This window comes from Pipistrellus hanaki (assembly GCF_964339955.1).
Source record: "Pipistrellus hanaki genome assembly, chromosome: 7".
Lineage (NCBI taxonomy): Eukaryota > Metazoa > Chordata > Mammalia > Chiroptera > Vespertilionidae > Pipistrellus > Pipistrellus hanaki.
This window is the reverse complement of record NC_140509.1, coordinates 33269971-33286027: the sequence shown is the minus strand read 5'-3', so window position 1 is coordinate 33286027 and position 16057 is coordinate 33269971. Positions and strand designations below refer to the sequence as shown.

The window sequence follows — 16057 nt, the reverse complement described above, 5'->3', positions numbered from 1 at the left end:
ATGTTTGTGATATATTTCAGGATTGTAAAATACGCCCAAGACTTTTGCTGATAGGATTATCCTTAAATTTATATTTCAGAAACTTGGTGTTCATGAAGATGGAATGTGTTTTATAAAATGCCATCTATACAGTTAAACAAAGTTACAGAGTTAAAATATTAAACTCATAGTTAATATAATTAAAATCAGACTGTCCCTTCTTAGACATTCACCAATATCATGGAAGTATTTTGTTTAATATAAGAGCCGTTCACCTGTTTTTTGGGTAGAGGGTTCAGAAAATACTTTTCAACTCTCAGAAAAAAATATGCACATGCATTAAATATTCTACATTTATACATTGAGCAAAGAAGCTATTTTTTAAAAATATATTTGATTTTTTTTTTTTTTTTTTTTTTTTTTTTTTTTTTTTTTTTTACAGAGAGGAATGGGAAGGGAGAGTTAGAAACATCAATGAGAGAGAAACATTGATCAGCTGCCTCCTGCACACCTCCTACTGGGGATGTGCCCACAACCAAGGTACATGCCCTTGACCAGAATCGAACCTGGGACCCTTCAGTCTACAGCCCAACGTTCTATCCACCGAGCCAAACCAGCTAGGGCTGTGGTCGACAAACTGCGGCTCGAGAGCCACATGCAGCAATTTGGCCCCTTGAGTGTGGCTCTTCCACAAAATACCACAGTCTGGGAGAGTGCAACTTGAAGAAGTGCTATTAGAAGAAGTTTAAGTTTAAAAAATTTGGCTCTCAAAAGAAATTTCAATCGTTGTACTGTTGATATTTGGCTCTGTTGACTAATGAGTTTGCCGACCACTGACTAGGGCAAAGAAGCTATTCTTATGGACATTTGCCTTAGAAGAATCACAACCATTTCACCATTAAAAGAAATGTGTTCTTAAAAATTTGTTCCCATGTTATTTACATTACTCAACATTTCTGAAAAAGAACAATGCGTTTGCCAGTATTGTTACATAGGGAACAAACAATGATCATAAAATTCTGTTACAAATTTTTTGGGTCAGAATAGGAATACATTTGGTGTTAAAGAGTTTTAACTCCAAACTTGAAGTATTCTAATTCCATTTTCCCTTCACTCTACTAAAGCGTAAAATATAATAAGAAAGATTTTAGTAATAGAATTAAAATCAACTTTACTACTAAGACACTGAAACACACTAGTTTTAAAAGGAAAGAAGTCACACATTAGCATAAGTATATAATAACCATTCATAAAAAGTGTTATATTAAGAATTATGGTGAAACATTACCAACATGGCCAAATATCATGTTTTTTTACTAGTACATTTCATTTTATTAAAATAATTACTAAGTTTTAATGTGATACTAAATCAATGGATTATTTTTCAAAGCATACATATCATTTGATATTTAATATTATATCCATGCTCTAATTTCATCGATATTAAACTTACCTTTCCTTTTGGTCCAGATTGCTTAAAACATAAAAAAGAAAAAAAATGTAAGAGGTAAGACCTCATTTTTTATATATCACTGTAGTTTTAGTAACTGTAAATAAGGTAAAACTCTAATGTGATTAATTTGTTTTCAATACATTATATACTGTTTTGAATCTTGTCAGATATGTAAATTGTTTTTCAATTTTTGTCAATAGAGAAAATACGTTATATCTAAACATATTTAAGGAAGAAAAAATGATATACAAAGATATGAAAAATTCTTGAAAGCTTTAATTAACCACCCAACATCTGAGTATATGTTATTTTATAGTTATGTAAATAAGTCTTCAAGAAACAATACAATTTCCTGAAAGTCATACAATAATTTTAGTGGTTCCAACTCAATTATTAGATGTGATTATTTGATTCTGAGCAAGAAAAAGAAATTTTAAAGTTGAAACTTTTGCACCAAAGCCTTATTGTATGGTTTGGGATACAAGGAAAGTTGTGAGATTTAAGATGGTGGCCTCTAATCAAAATCCTAATGTATAAAAGATCCACCCTTCTCCATAGTTCATAGAAAACATAAAAAACTACCAACATTAATTACTTAAAAGTTATTAAAGCCCTCAATTTAGAATAAAATCCACATTCTAAAAATATTACTTTTTATTAGTAAAGAAACTAAATATTCAGAACTAAGCAAAAACAGTTTGCAAAATCCTTAAGTCCCCACATTAACTCTTGTATTTATTTTCCCCTATGGGCCTTTCAAGTCTTTTTTACCTACCCTTAATAAAAACAAACAAAAAAACCCAAAAAGTGAAATGTAAGTAAAACATAAACCACTAAATGTGCTCTTGTAGCAAGACTGATAAAAATTAGAGATGAAGCCGAAACCAATTCGGCTCAGTGGTAGAGCGTCGGTCTGCGGACTGGAAGGTCCCAGGTTCGATTCTGGTCAAGGGCATGTGCATTGGTTGCGGGCACATCCCCGGTGGGGGGTGTGCAAGAGGCAGCTGGTCGATGTTTCTCTCTCATCAACGTTTCTAGCTCTCTATCTCCCTCCCTTCCTTTCTGTAAAAAATCAATAAAATGTATTAAAAAAAAAAATTAGAGGTGAAGATGGTATTGAGTTATATACATTTTTTAATTTTTGCTTTTTTCCATACCTTCTCCATCACTGTTAGTAAATCAAGAAGAACCCATCTTTTAATATGAATTAAATTAACATTTGGAATAGCAATAAAGAAAATAGACTGGGATGGTAATATTCTCCCATATAGTAGCTAATCTGATCTGATATTTTAACAATCTTCATTTTTTTTTTTTAGATTAAAAAGGTGTGACATACTTGTTCCTGTATCTTACTAAATCACTATAAATTATTAAAAAAAAAAACAGGTCTGATTTATTTATGAGACAAGTTATACCACACTCTAAGAAGAATAGACTGTATGTGTGAATTACTAACTTGTGGCATATCCTTTAATTTCAAATTAAGGATTGAAAAATAAAAATTAGAAACTATAAAAAACCAATGCGCTACCGTCACCTGAAGCCTATTAAGTAAAACCAATGAGTAAATATCTTTTTTTCATGACTCTGACTATGTGGTTTCTGTTGCATGCAGTATTCTTATTTTTCTAGTAGACTCAAAAGTTACTTTAACACTTCCTTTGTGAATTATATACCCCTCCCTTTTCTGTAAATAGTACTACACATACTTTGTATATCTCTCCTACTGCAATTACCAGGAAATTGTTTGTTCACTTGCTTTCTGACCTCCACCTTAATCAGACTTGAACTTTAAGGCAGGGACTTTGTCATATTCATCTTTGACTACTCTGTACCTCACCTATGTCTGATATATAGTATGAAATGAATGTTTTTGAAGGAAGAAAACTGGAAAAACTCTCAATGACTTGTCTTTGAATTTTAAAATATTTTCAATGACAGTTACTTTGCAATAGGAGGTATAAAAATGCTTATTCTATAAATAAAAAATAAAAGTAGAATCTATCCTGCTGACAAAACTTTGTGTTTTCCTTATTGCTCTTGGTTTTTCTTGTCAAGTATTTTAGTTCAGGATTGTTTCTTTAAATATAAACTAGGTCAGATTTTGGTTTTTTATTTATTTATTATTTATTTATTTATTTATTTATTTTTTTAAATATATATTTTATTGATTTTTTACAGAGAGGAAGAGAGAGGGATAGAGAGCTAGAAACATTGATGAGAGAGAAACATCAACCAGCTGCCTCTTGCACAACCCCCACGGGGGTGTGCCCGCAACCACGGTACATTCTTTGACCGAATCGAACCCGGGACCTTTCAGTCCGCAGACCGACGCTCTTTCCACTGAGCCAAACCCGTTTCGGCTGGTTTTTTATTTTTAAGAAAAATTTTACTAGTGAATAGCAGTTCCTATTAACAGAATCTAATCTTTCATGAACATGAGTAATGATACACATGCCTGATATAACAAAGTGTGCAGACCTAGAATAAAACAAAGTAAACCAATTTCCAGAATAAAGTCAGTTTTTTAACATAACCAACAAGGAAAAGGGAATGAGGAGGAGTCATAGTGTAAATAAATCCAAACTAACAGATAACTTCAAAAGCAATAATAATTTTGGTTGCAGAACATATCACTTGATCATAAATTAGTATTTCAACTTAGAGCTCATTTTCAGAATATCAAGAACACAGATCTTGCCGAAACCGGTTTGGCTCAATGGATAGAGCGTCGGCCTGCGGACTGAAAGGTCCCAGGTTCGATTCGGTCAAAGAATGTACCGTGGTTGTGGGCACATCCCCAATAGGGGGATGTGCAAGAGGCAGCTGATCGATGATTCTCTCTCATCGATGTTTCTAACTCTTTATCCCTCTCTCTTCCTCTCTTCCTCTCTGTAAAAAAAATCAATAAAATATATATTAAAAAACAACAAAAAAAAACCCAACACAGATCTTTACCAGCAGTGGAATCTATCAATGTGATCAATGTGTGAGAAAATTATACCTCTCCTTTTTCTTTCCCCCTCATTATTCTTTTTCTTATTTAGTCTCTTGTTTGTGCCACATGTATGCCAGAGAGCTAGACTTGTTTCTGTACTTTGTAATAAAGCAAGCCAATTTTTGGTAGTGCAGTGACTTCTCTTTCTTTTTAGTTGAATTTCCCAAATATTTTATGTGAAAAGTATGATTAAAACCTGATATATTTTAGTAAAAAAGTTTTGTTTGTTTTTTTACTATTCTAATACATGAGAAAGATTTAAGATTTTTAAGTAAAAAATACATGTTATAGAAAATCTATGTAAAAAGTAAACATAACAATGGTTTGTAATAGGACACTTTCTGAATGAGTAGCAGTCTAGGTTGGTATTTTTAAATAATGAAGAATAGCATCTAACATATATACCAAATCTTTAAATTTTACTAGTTAGAAAAAATTTTTATGTTAACAATTCATAATGCAAGAAATAAAGAATTTATTTAATTGTTGGAGACCTAGAATTTTTACTAAACTGAGATTGACTCAGAACTGAAATTTCATAATCATTTTTGGATGGTTATAAAAAACCTCAAAAGCATTTAAAGCACCAAAGCTTTCCCATTATTTCAAGATTCAAGTAGTACTCCACAGCCAATGAGAACATCAGAATCAACTAAAACTACTAAAACACAAAATTTTCTGAAACATTTAAAACTAATATTATGATTGATTTTGACACTATAAAATCCTATGAGCCTTATAAAGAAAGTAAGGTAATAACTGTAGTGTTACTCATCAGAGCTAAACTACCAGCTGAAGATTTCTCTGTCATATACTGTAAGTTCCAATATAATATTGTAAAATTAGTGTAACTTAACTGGAATATAATGCAATAAAATGGCTTTTTTATATTTAAAGGAGGCATGGGTCATACTGACATACTTCAATGTGAGGTTGGGAGGACAAGAAGAGATAGACCAAAGAATTAATATAATTGTATGCATATTCCATGGACACAGGCAATAGGACAGTGAAGACCTGAGTAGGGTGGGCAGGGGTGGGGGTAGGGGTTAGGAATGGGAGATATCTGTAATACTATCAACAATAAAAAAGTTATTAAAATATAATAAATAAAAAGTCTCTGTACAAAATGTAATTTATTCAAAGGCAAATATAAAAATAAAATTCTATGGCATGAGTTATTTCAGAGACATGATTTTTACAGACAACAGAAACAGTAAAATTTCACAAATTTAAAAAAATTGGTTTTAAAAAGAGTGAAAAAACTCCTATTCAAGGGCACGGTATATGTATACTAAATGAAGGCAATTAGAATCCTTTACCTTTGAGCTGCTGTTTTTACAACTGGTATCTGTGCATTAGCATGATGAAAACATCTACCATCAATAACAGTTCCAGAACGTAATGATGAATTCTGTGTATTTTCACTACAAATTCAAGAAAAAAAGAATAATTTGAACAATAAAAAATTACAAACACATATGCAAAATCCTTTAAAATCTGAGTGCATGCACAAAACCACTTAAAATGTATAAACCAAATTAGCCATGTTAAATTGTACATTAAGAGTTTTCCACTTTCTGAATTTATCTCTGAACTAGAGGCCTGGTCCATGAATTGGTGCATGGGTGGGGTTCAGCTATCTTGTCCAGATGGGGCTGGGCTGGCTGGGGGGAGAGGCCACAAGCTGTTGGCCAGCTGGCCCTGGTCCTTGGTAGAACTCCAGGTTGAACTCCCATTTAAGGGGACAATTTACATATTAGCCTTTTATTATATAGAATGTTTCCAATACAATTCAAGAAAGATAATAAAGAGTAGAACACTAGAATAGAAATCATGAATTCTAAATAAATGTTTAGTATTATAAGATTTCCAATAAATTAATTCAGATGTTTTCTTTCCTTATTCTCAATTTATAAATGAGACTATTATAAAAAGTTTTTAAACCAGGAGCACTAGTTTTCTTGCATTCCAAAATAAAATGTTAACTGTAAAGAAAATAATGTGTTCTAAATTCTATTTCTAATTCTGCCACTGACTCAAAAGTTACTTAGCTTTTATGTACCTCCGTTGCCCGTCTCTAAATTGACCAAGTAGAAATGAAATAGTGATTTTCAACCCTACTTCTGGAAGATGTAACAGCCCAGTCATATCATAACAGTGGTTCACTCTGACAACTACTAGGAAAGGTGAAGTGCCTTTACCTCAACTTCTTTTTGTTGCTCAACATGTTAAGTCCAATTGGGTTGCCCTTTAAAGGTTTAAAATTATCAGACTTGTTTCGTCTTGCATATATCTTCCAAGAATCACCAGAACCAGTAGCAACAATTTCAGATTGACGAATTAACTGTAAAAAAAAAAAAAAAAAAAGAAATCCACAATTTATCAACAACTATTTGAAAACTAATTTATTAAAAAGGTAGTAAAATATACTAGCTATTAAGGAGGGGTGAGAAGGGTGGCAATGACATGGATCGAAGAGCAATTCAACAATAATACTTTTATTTCCTAAGGCCAACATACACATAAAGGAATATGGGTTTTATGAAATTATTTTTATTACAAATATATTTTTATTGATTTCAGCCAGGAAGGGAGAGGTAGAGAGATAGAAATATTAATGATGATCGACTACCTCCTGCATGCCCCACACTAGAGATCGAAGCTGCAACCTCAGCAGGTGACCTGATAAAAAATAAAACCATGGCTTCCTGGGTCATAGGTTGATGCTCAACCACTGAGCCATGCCATCCAGAGTGGCACTGTTTTCTTTTCATTTAAATACCACCAAAGACATTTGAGAAAATTAAAAAAAAAAATAGGCATACTCTCTCCAGAGCACACCTACTTCTTTAGTTACCTGCCCTGCCCCAGGCAGATTACCTTTGCTCTTTTCTCTCCTAAACTCCTAGAGCCCTTCTTTTGCTTCTGTAACTTGTTTTCTGAGCCTATGCAGCCCAGTTGGCTCACTTCTACCTCTGTAACTTTCTATAAACTTGCTCTTATAATAAAAATAAAAATAAAAAGTGTACAAAAAAAGGGATGAGGGTGGAGGATCTTAGCATAGCTCTTTCCCACAAGAGCAAAAAATAAACATTTCTCCTACTTCCTGCTACCTGTAAGGAAGTACAACCAAATATGCCTTCTACTTCATTTCAACTTGGACAATGACTTTGGCTTTAGCATAAAAGTTTCTATATAAACACAAAAACAGAAATGTTTTCATACTTTCAAATGATTATATAAACATATGTGTATCACTATTTAGGTAGCTCACACTATGACAATATAATGGGTCCTGAACCAGGAGGTCACAGTTTGATTCCGTCCTGGTAGGGCACATGCTAGGGTTACGGGCTCAATCCCAGTAGGGAGCAAGCAGAAGACAGCCAATCAATGATTTTCTCTCATTTTTTTTAAAAATATATTTTATTGATTTTTTACAGAGAGGAAGGGAGAGAGATAGAGAGCTAGAAGTGTCGATGAGAGAGAAACATCGACCAGCTGCCTCTTGCACACCCCCTATCGGGGATGTGCCCGCAACCAATGTACATGCCCTTGACCGGAATCGAACCCGGGACCCTTCAGTCCGCAGACAGACGCTCTACCACTGAGCCAAACCGGTTTCAGCGATTCTCTCTCATTATTGATGTTTTTATCTTTCTCTCCCTCTCTGAAATCAATAAAAATATTTAAATAAATAAATAAAATACATATTTTTTAAAAGACCAATCTAACTCTAAAGCCTATGATTTCCCAAAATGCACATGAATTTTTATAGCATTGTTCGTAGAAATATAAATACTGTTAACAAGAGCCAAAAACAAGCAATGTTACTCCACAAAAGACTTAAAATCATCAGGATGCAGAATATCTCAAATAAAAAAAACTGCCCTGGCCAGATGACTCAGTTGGTCCTGTACACCAAAAGGTGGTAAGTTTGATCCCTGGTGGGAGCAGGTGCAGGAGGCAGCTAATAGATGCTTCTCTCGCTGTCTCTCCTCCCCCTTCCTATCACTAAAAAAACAAAAAGAACTATACTAAAAATTCCTGGTTCAATTCAAGATCATGTCACATGTCTGGATTGTGGGCTCTATCCCAAGTGGGGGCATGCAGGAGGCAGCCAATCAATTACTCTCATCATCGATGCTTCTATCTCCCCCTTCCTCTCCAAAATCAATAAACTTATATTTAAAATTTAAAAAATCTTTCTGGTAGTGGATGCCCCAAAGCAAGCATCATTGGCATCTCCCCTCCTGAAGTCAAGTCAGAGTCTTCCAAAGAGCCAGAACAGATGCAGAAACTATCAGAGGTTTCAGCTTTGAAACAACTGATGAGATTCACCCCTAAACTGCTCCTCCCCCTCTGGCTTGATCGCCCACAACTGCCTTCCCTTGCAGGCCTGAACCCCTCCCAACTAGCTTCCCTTGCAGACCTGGACCTCCTTCCCCCCCAACTGTCCTCCCCTTCAGACCTGGTCACCCCCAATTGCCCTCCTCTGCCAGCTCTCTGGTGGCAGCCATCTTGTGTCCACATGGGAGCATCCATCTTGTATTGGAGTGACGGTCAATTTGCATATTGCTCTTTTATTAAATAGGATTATTGGCACATACTATACAATATATCTATTGTAAATTGAATCACAGTACCAAACATTATTATAGATAGGTATGAAGTTTGTGATTATCCATTATCACATGTGATCAATAAACAATTTAATAACCTCTTGAATGACAAAAACAACAACAACAACAAAAACACACCCCACAAAGAATTGTTTCAACTAGCCCTGCTGGCGTGCCTCAGTTGGTTGAACATCATCCCATGTACCAAAGGTCATTGGTTCGATTTCCAGTCAGGGTATAGTGAAATAGTGTTCTTTTGATTGAATCATTCAAGAAATGTAAAAACTGTTTCAGGTCATAGACCATAGATTACAGATTGGATATGGTCTTTGGGCTTTGGTTTGCCTACCCCTGTATTATAACATTAATCATTAAATAACTAATGAGAATAGCCAGTTACTAGAATTTAAGCTCCAAAAGAACAAGAAGCTTCTCTGTTTTCCTCCCTAGCATTTAGAACATTATGCTCAATAATTAATTTGGGCAGCTAAATGTGCAAAAATTGTAAATATGGTATCTTCCGGACAATCATCACACACCACATAGTGAATTTAACTAAAAACAAGTATTCAGGAAATTCAGCAACTAAGAACTTCAGGTAATACCGTATTTCCCCAAAAATAAGACATCCTCCGAAAATAAGACCTACTTTACAGGTTTCCTTCTGAGTGAAATATAAGGCATCCCCCCAAAAATAAGGCCTATCTCCAGACTCTTGATATTGCAATAAACAAGCCATTCAAAGACAATTTGCGCATGGAAATTAATGACTACATTGAAAATAGAATGGAGAGAAATCAGTGTGGAAACTTTGTGAAACCTAAACTGCAAGAACTTGTGACTTGGGTGAAGAATTCATGGGAGAAAATCACTGACAGTTGCATTGCAAATGCACTGCGAGCAGGCTACCCTGACAAGAAGTACTCATTTAAAGACAGTGCTATTGCTAAAGATGAGAGATTTGGTCCATTGATTCTGAAAGAAATGGAGTCACAAGAAATTCACCAGGAAATTCAGGAATTGGATTGTTATGATGTTCAGAAGATGATGACACGATTGTCATTGAATAAATGAGTAAATTCTTGAAACTGTAGAATTCACAGTTTGCCTGGTTTGTGTTGACAACTACCGTACCGTATACAGGTAATAAATTTCCTTTATTTTCATTTAACAATAAATTTGTACCATATTCTTCTTCATGGAAAAATAAGACATCCCCTGAAAATAAGACCTAGCGCATCTTTGGAAGCAAAAATTAATATAAGACACTGTCTTATTTTCGGGGAAACAGGGTATAACCTAAAAGAATCTACTAAAATAGGGGTGTCGAACTCAGTCAGAGAAGGGGCCAAAATCTAAAATCCAGCCTAAATCGCGGGCCGAATGGTTTACTGAACAGTCATAAACTGACAATGTCATAAACTGACAGCGGAGTGCAGTGATGACAGCGCGGTGCGGGCCACATTGCAAGGCCTGGCGGGCTGGATTTGGCCCGCGGGCCTTGTGTTTGACACATGTGTACTAAAAGATTAGAAACATTAAAGGCATTTAAGTTTGTGTGCGTGTGTGTGTGTGTGTGTGTGTGTGTGTGTATATATATATATATATATATATATATATATATATATATAAATTTATTTGGAGGGGGGCGGAAACACAGAGAGAGAGATCAATGGTGAGAGAGAATCATTGATTGGCTGCCTTCTGCATGTCCCACACTGGGGATAGTACCCATAATCCTGGCATATGCCCTGAAAGGGAATCAAACTGTGACCTCCTGAACCATGCCAGCTGGGTGGTATTTTAAGTTCTTAAAACAAAAAGGGAAACAGTAAATAATTATTATTTTTTTTAATTTTTATTTTAAAATATATTTTATTGGTTTTTCACAGAGAGGAAGAGAGAGGGATAGAGAGTTAAGAAACATCGATGAGAGAGAATCATTGATCAGCTGCCTCTTGCACACCCCCTACTGCAACCAAGGTACATGCCCTTGACCAGAATCGAACCTGGGACCTTTCAGTCCGCAGGCCGACGCTCTATCCATTGAGCCAAACCTGTCCCGGCTAAATAATTATATTTTTTAAAAAATTATAAGAGAAACAACAGAAGTTCTATAAATAATGTCATTGAAATGCTTTTAAATACATATGTATAGATTAAATGGCAGATTAACTCTAGCTGAATATAAAAGTTAGTGAATTAGAAGATATCTCTTGAGAAAACGACCTTGAATATTATTAATATTGTACAAGGATGGTTTCTTTCTCCGCTCTTTATACTTCCTTTTTTTATTTCTGATGTAAAATACAGGCCAAGAATATGGGGAAAAATGGTCTTAATATGTTGAATAGAAGTCCCAGAAAGAATAATGGGGAAAGGTAACAGCAAAAAGATAATAGCTAAAATATTTTCAGAACTAATAAAAGACATACATTCTAAAGAGGGACAATGAAACTACAGAAACTCAACAACTAAGAGGTTATTCTGTGAGAGAGAAGGGGAAGACTACGAAGACACTTTGAATTAAGTTAAAAGCTTTATTTTATTTTAATTCATGTTAATTTTCAAATGGAAAAAAGTTACATTAGTTTAAACTTTAAGGCCCGCGGGCCAAATCCAGCCCGCCAGGCCTTGCAATGTGGCCCGCACCGCGCTGTCATCACTGCACTCCGCTGTCAGTTTATGACATTGTCAGTTTATGACTGTTCAGTAAACCATTCGGCCCGCGATTTAGGCTGGATTTTAGATTTTGGCCCCTTCTCTGATTGAGTTCGACACCCCTAGTTTAAAGCAATGATCCGTATGAACCTATATATAACATACAATCCATTTTCTCCTAATTCCATGTTAATTTTCAAATGGAGAAAAGGAATTATATTAGTTTAAAGCAATGATCCATACGAACCTATATATGACATATAATCCATTGTGAACTTGTAACGCCCCCCCCCCCCCCCATCACGCCCTGATAAACAAAAGACTTTAGGAAAGGATAAGTAGGCATGAGTAGTTTTAAGAATATCAGTTGGGGCCGAGACCGGTTTGGCTCAATGGATAGAGCGTCAGCTTGGGGACTGAAGGGTCCCGGGTTCGATTCCGGTCAAGGTCAGGTACCTTGGTTGCGGGCATATCCCCAGTAGGGGGTGTGCAAGAGGCAGCTGATTGATGACTCTCTCATCGATGTTTCTAGCTTTCTATCTGTCTCCCTTCCTCTCTGTACAAAAATCAATAAAATATATTTAAAAAAAGAAAAAAAAGAAAATCAGTTGGTAGAAAAAAAAAAAACCACAATGGCAGCACAGGGGAACACCTAAGAGCTTCACAGATAAGAAAAAGTTCATAACCGCCAAATGAGTATAAGTATATGAAATGCTGAAATGTATTCTTTAAGAAGAGGAGGAAGAAGAAAAGGTAAAGATAAAAATAATGAACAACAAATACATATCTATCAACAACTGAATCTAAAAATCAAGGGAATAAAAAAATCTGATGAACAGAATAAACTGGTGAATATAATAGAATCAGGGGCATAGAAAGGTAGTGGACTGACAGTTCTAGGGGGAAAAGGGATGTGGGGGTGCGGGAAGAGACTGGACAAAAATCATGCACCTATGAGTGGGGGTGGAGGGTAAGGGCAGAGGATAGGGTGGAGGGTAAGGGCAGAGGATAGGGTGGGAACCAGTGGGGGTGGAGGGTAAGGGCAGAGGATAGGGTGGGAACCAGTGGGGGTGGAGGGTAAGGGCAGAGGATAGGGAGTTATGGGGGGAAAAAGAGGAACAATTGTAATAATCTAAACAATAAAGATTTATTAAATAAATAAAATCAGCTCCTAAGTCCTCAATCTTCATTTTGACACTTAATTTACCTTAACACCCATGTAGAAAAGAGGCATTATACAATTATCTTCTTCCCCCATCTTCCCTTTTAAAATAGACCTTTTTCCACTTTATAAAACAAAGACATAATCATCACAACTTGTATTAGAACTTAACCTCCAAAAAAGAAATATTTGAAATATTAGTATCTGGAATCTCTTTTGGCACATAAAATAGTAGTAGCACTTCATATCTTTCCCTGTTCTACATTTATTTCTGTTAAAGGTGAACCATGGCTTAGAAACTAGATATTATGAACCAAAATAGGATGTTTTATTTTATTTTATTTTATTGATATTTTACAGAGAGGAAGGGAAAGGGATAGTTAGAAGCTGCCTCTGCACACCCCATACTGGAGATATGCCCGCAACCAAAGTACATGCCCTTGACCTTTCAGTCCACAGGCCGACGCTCTATCCACTGAGCCAAACCGGTTAGGGCTAAAGTAGGATTTTCTTTTTCTTTTTTAAAAAAATATATTTTATTGATTTTTTACAGAAAGGAAGAAAGAGAGAGGGATAGAGAATTAGAAACATTGATGAGAGAAAATCAACCATCAGCTGAGTCTTGAGATGTGCCCACAACCAAGATACATGCCCTTGACCAGAATTAAACCCGGGACCTTTCAGTCCGCAGGCCGACGCTCTATCCACTGAGCCAAACCGGTTTCCGCTAAAGTAGGATTTTCTTAATTCAGCTATGCTGCAAAATGGAAAAGCAAAAGTAATGAAAATTTACATTTATGATCTTTGTATCTTCTACTCCAATTATTTCCAAGAAAATCATTGTCCCAAAGAAAAATCAAGGGAGAACAACTCAAAGAAAGCATAAATTTTTTAAAAGGCCAAAATTGCCCTTGTGCACAGAAAGGTGGCTGGTTGGATTCCAGGCTGGGTTTTGGGCTCAGTCCACAGTAGAGGGCTTGCAGGAAGCATCGGATGGCTGTTAAGCTTTCATATCAATGTTCCTCTATTCTCTCTTCCTCTCCCTCTCTCAAAATCAATGAAAAATAAAAAATAAATTAAATTTAAAGATACTAAAATCTGCTGTGTCTTATTATAACCAGGTAACAAACTCATATAGAAACCAAAGCCATATTTTCCTGTCTTGGGATCCTGAAGTGAAATGGTTGTCATGATGATGATATTAATATGGATATTTGAAGTAAAAAATAAAAATAGTTTTATAGATAAACTAGAGGCCCAGTGCATGTAATTCGTGCACAGGGGAGGTGTGTGTGTGTGTGTGTGTGTGTGTGTGTGTGTGTGTGTTTTCCTTAGCCCAGTGCACCCTCTCCAATCTGGGACCCCTTGAGGAATGTCTGACTACTCATTCAGGCCCCTCTCACAATCCAGGACTGCTGACTGCCAATTGCTCGCCTGCCTGCCTCCCTGATTGCCACTAACTGCTTCTGCCTGCCATCGTGATCACCCCCTAACCACTCCCCTGCCAGCCTGATTGCCCCCCCCCTTTTTTAGTTTTTTAAAAAAATATATTAAAAAATTATAAAATTTTTTACAAAAAATATTGTATTGGTAAAGGCACCCAAAATTTAACAATAGTTAAAATTTGCAATGAGCCGAAACCGGTTTGGCTCAGTGGTAGAGCGTCGGTCTGTGGACTGAAAGGTCCCAGGTTTGATTCCGGTCAAGGGCATGTACCTTGTTTGCGGGCACATCCCTGATAGGGGGTGTGCAGGAGGCAGCTGGTCGATGTTTCTCTCTCATCGAGGTTTCTAGCTCTCTATCCCTCTCTCCTCCTCTCTGTAAGAAAATCAATAAAATATATTTTTTGGAAAAAATTTGCAATGACTTCTAAGTTTTTGGTTAAAAATACAATTTATAATTAACAAGTTTATTACTAGCCAATTCTTGAGTCTTGAAAAAAGTCTTTTCAGTATATTTCACCCAAATTCAGAAAGACAATGACTCTTAATTACAATTTGTATCTTTTTATTTATTTTTAATATATATATTTATTTATATTTTATTTATATCTTATTGATTTTTTACATAGAGTAAGGGAGAGGAGAGAGCTAGAAACATCGATGAGAGAGAGACATCGACCAGCTGCCTCCTGCACACCCCTCATCAGTGATGTGCCTGCAACCAATGTACATGCCCTTGACCAGAATCAAACCTGGGACCTTTCAATCCGCAGACCGACGCTCTATCCACTGAGCCAAACCGGTTTTGGCAAAATATATATATATATATATATATATATATATATATATATATATATATATATATATATATATATGTATATGTATGTATTTTTTCTCTAAGTTTTTATTGTTCATATTATTACAAATGTTCCTTCCTCCCCCTCCCCCACCATTGCTCTCCTCCACCAGGTTCCCACCCTCTGCCCTTTCCCCACTCCCCACTGTCCTCATCCATAGGTGCACAGTTTATATTCAGTCTCTTCCCACATCCCCCTCTCCCCTTTTCCCCAAGAATGGTCAGTTCACTCCCCTTCCATACCTCTGATTCTATTATATTCAACAGTTAATATTGTTCATCAGATTTTTTTTTTTAATTTCCTTGGTTTTTAGATTCACTTGTTGATAGTTACGTATTTGTTGTTCTTAATTTTTATCTTTATTTACTTTCTCTTCTGAAAGAACCCCCTTCGGCAATTCATATAATTCTGGTTTGGTGGTGATGAACTCCTTTAGCTTTTTTTTTTATTAGTGAAGCTCTTTATCTGACCTTCGATTCTGAGTAATAGCTTTGCTGGATAGATTATCTTTGGCTGTAGGTTCTTACTATTCATCACCTTGAATATTTCTTGCCATTCCCGTCTAGCCTGCATGGTTTCTGTTGAGAAGTCAGCTGACAATCGTATAGGTGCTCCTTTATAGGTAACTACCTTCTTTGCTCTTGCTGCTTTTAATATTCTCTGTCCTTTGCTCTTGGAATTTTAATTATGATGTGTCTTGGTGTGGTCCTCTTTGGATTCCTTTTGTTTGGAGTTCTGTGCGCTTCCTGGACTTTTAAGTCTAATTCTTTCACCAGGTGGGGGAAGTTTTCTGTCACCATTTCTTTCATTATGTTTTCAATATCTTGCTCTCTCTCATCTTCTGGAACCCCCATAATTCTGATGTTGGTTCGCTTGA

The 16057-nt window shown here is 35.7% G+C and overlaps 1 protein-coding gene across 6 annotated transcripts in view; it reads right to left on the bottom strand.

The window, feature by feature from the left end:
• SENP6 (SUMO specific peptidase 6) overlaps positions 1 to 16057 on the bottom strand; it is a 93569-nt gene that overhangs the window by 58098 nt on the left and 19414 nt on the right. For 4 of the 6 annotated variants that reach the window (XM_084889247.1, XM_084889249.1, XM_084889251.1 and 1 more), the window contains 3 exons: positions 6638 to 6780; positions 5756 to 5860; positions 1433 to 1453 (listed from right to left, as the gene is read on the bottom strand). In XM_084889247.1, coding sequence (XP_084745373.1) covers positions 1433 to 1453; positions 5756 to 5860; positions 6638 to 6780 — 269 coding nt within the window. The remainder of the gene's footprint in view (positions 1 to 1432; positions 1454 to 5755; positions 5861 to 6637; positions 6781 to 16057) is intronic. The other 2 variants (XM_084889248.1, XM_084889250.1) reach the window with 1 other exon arrangement.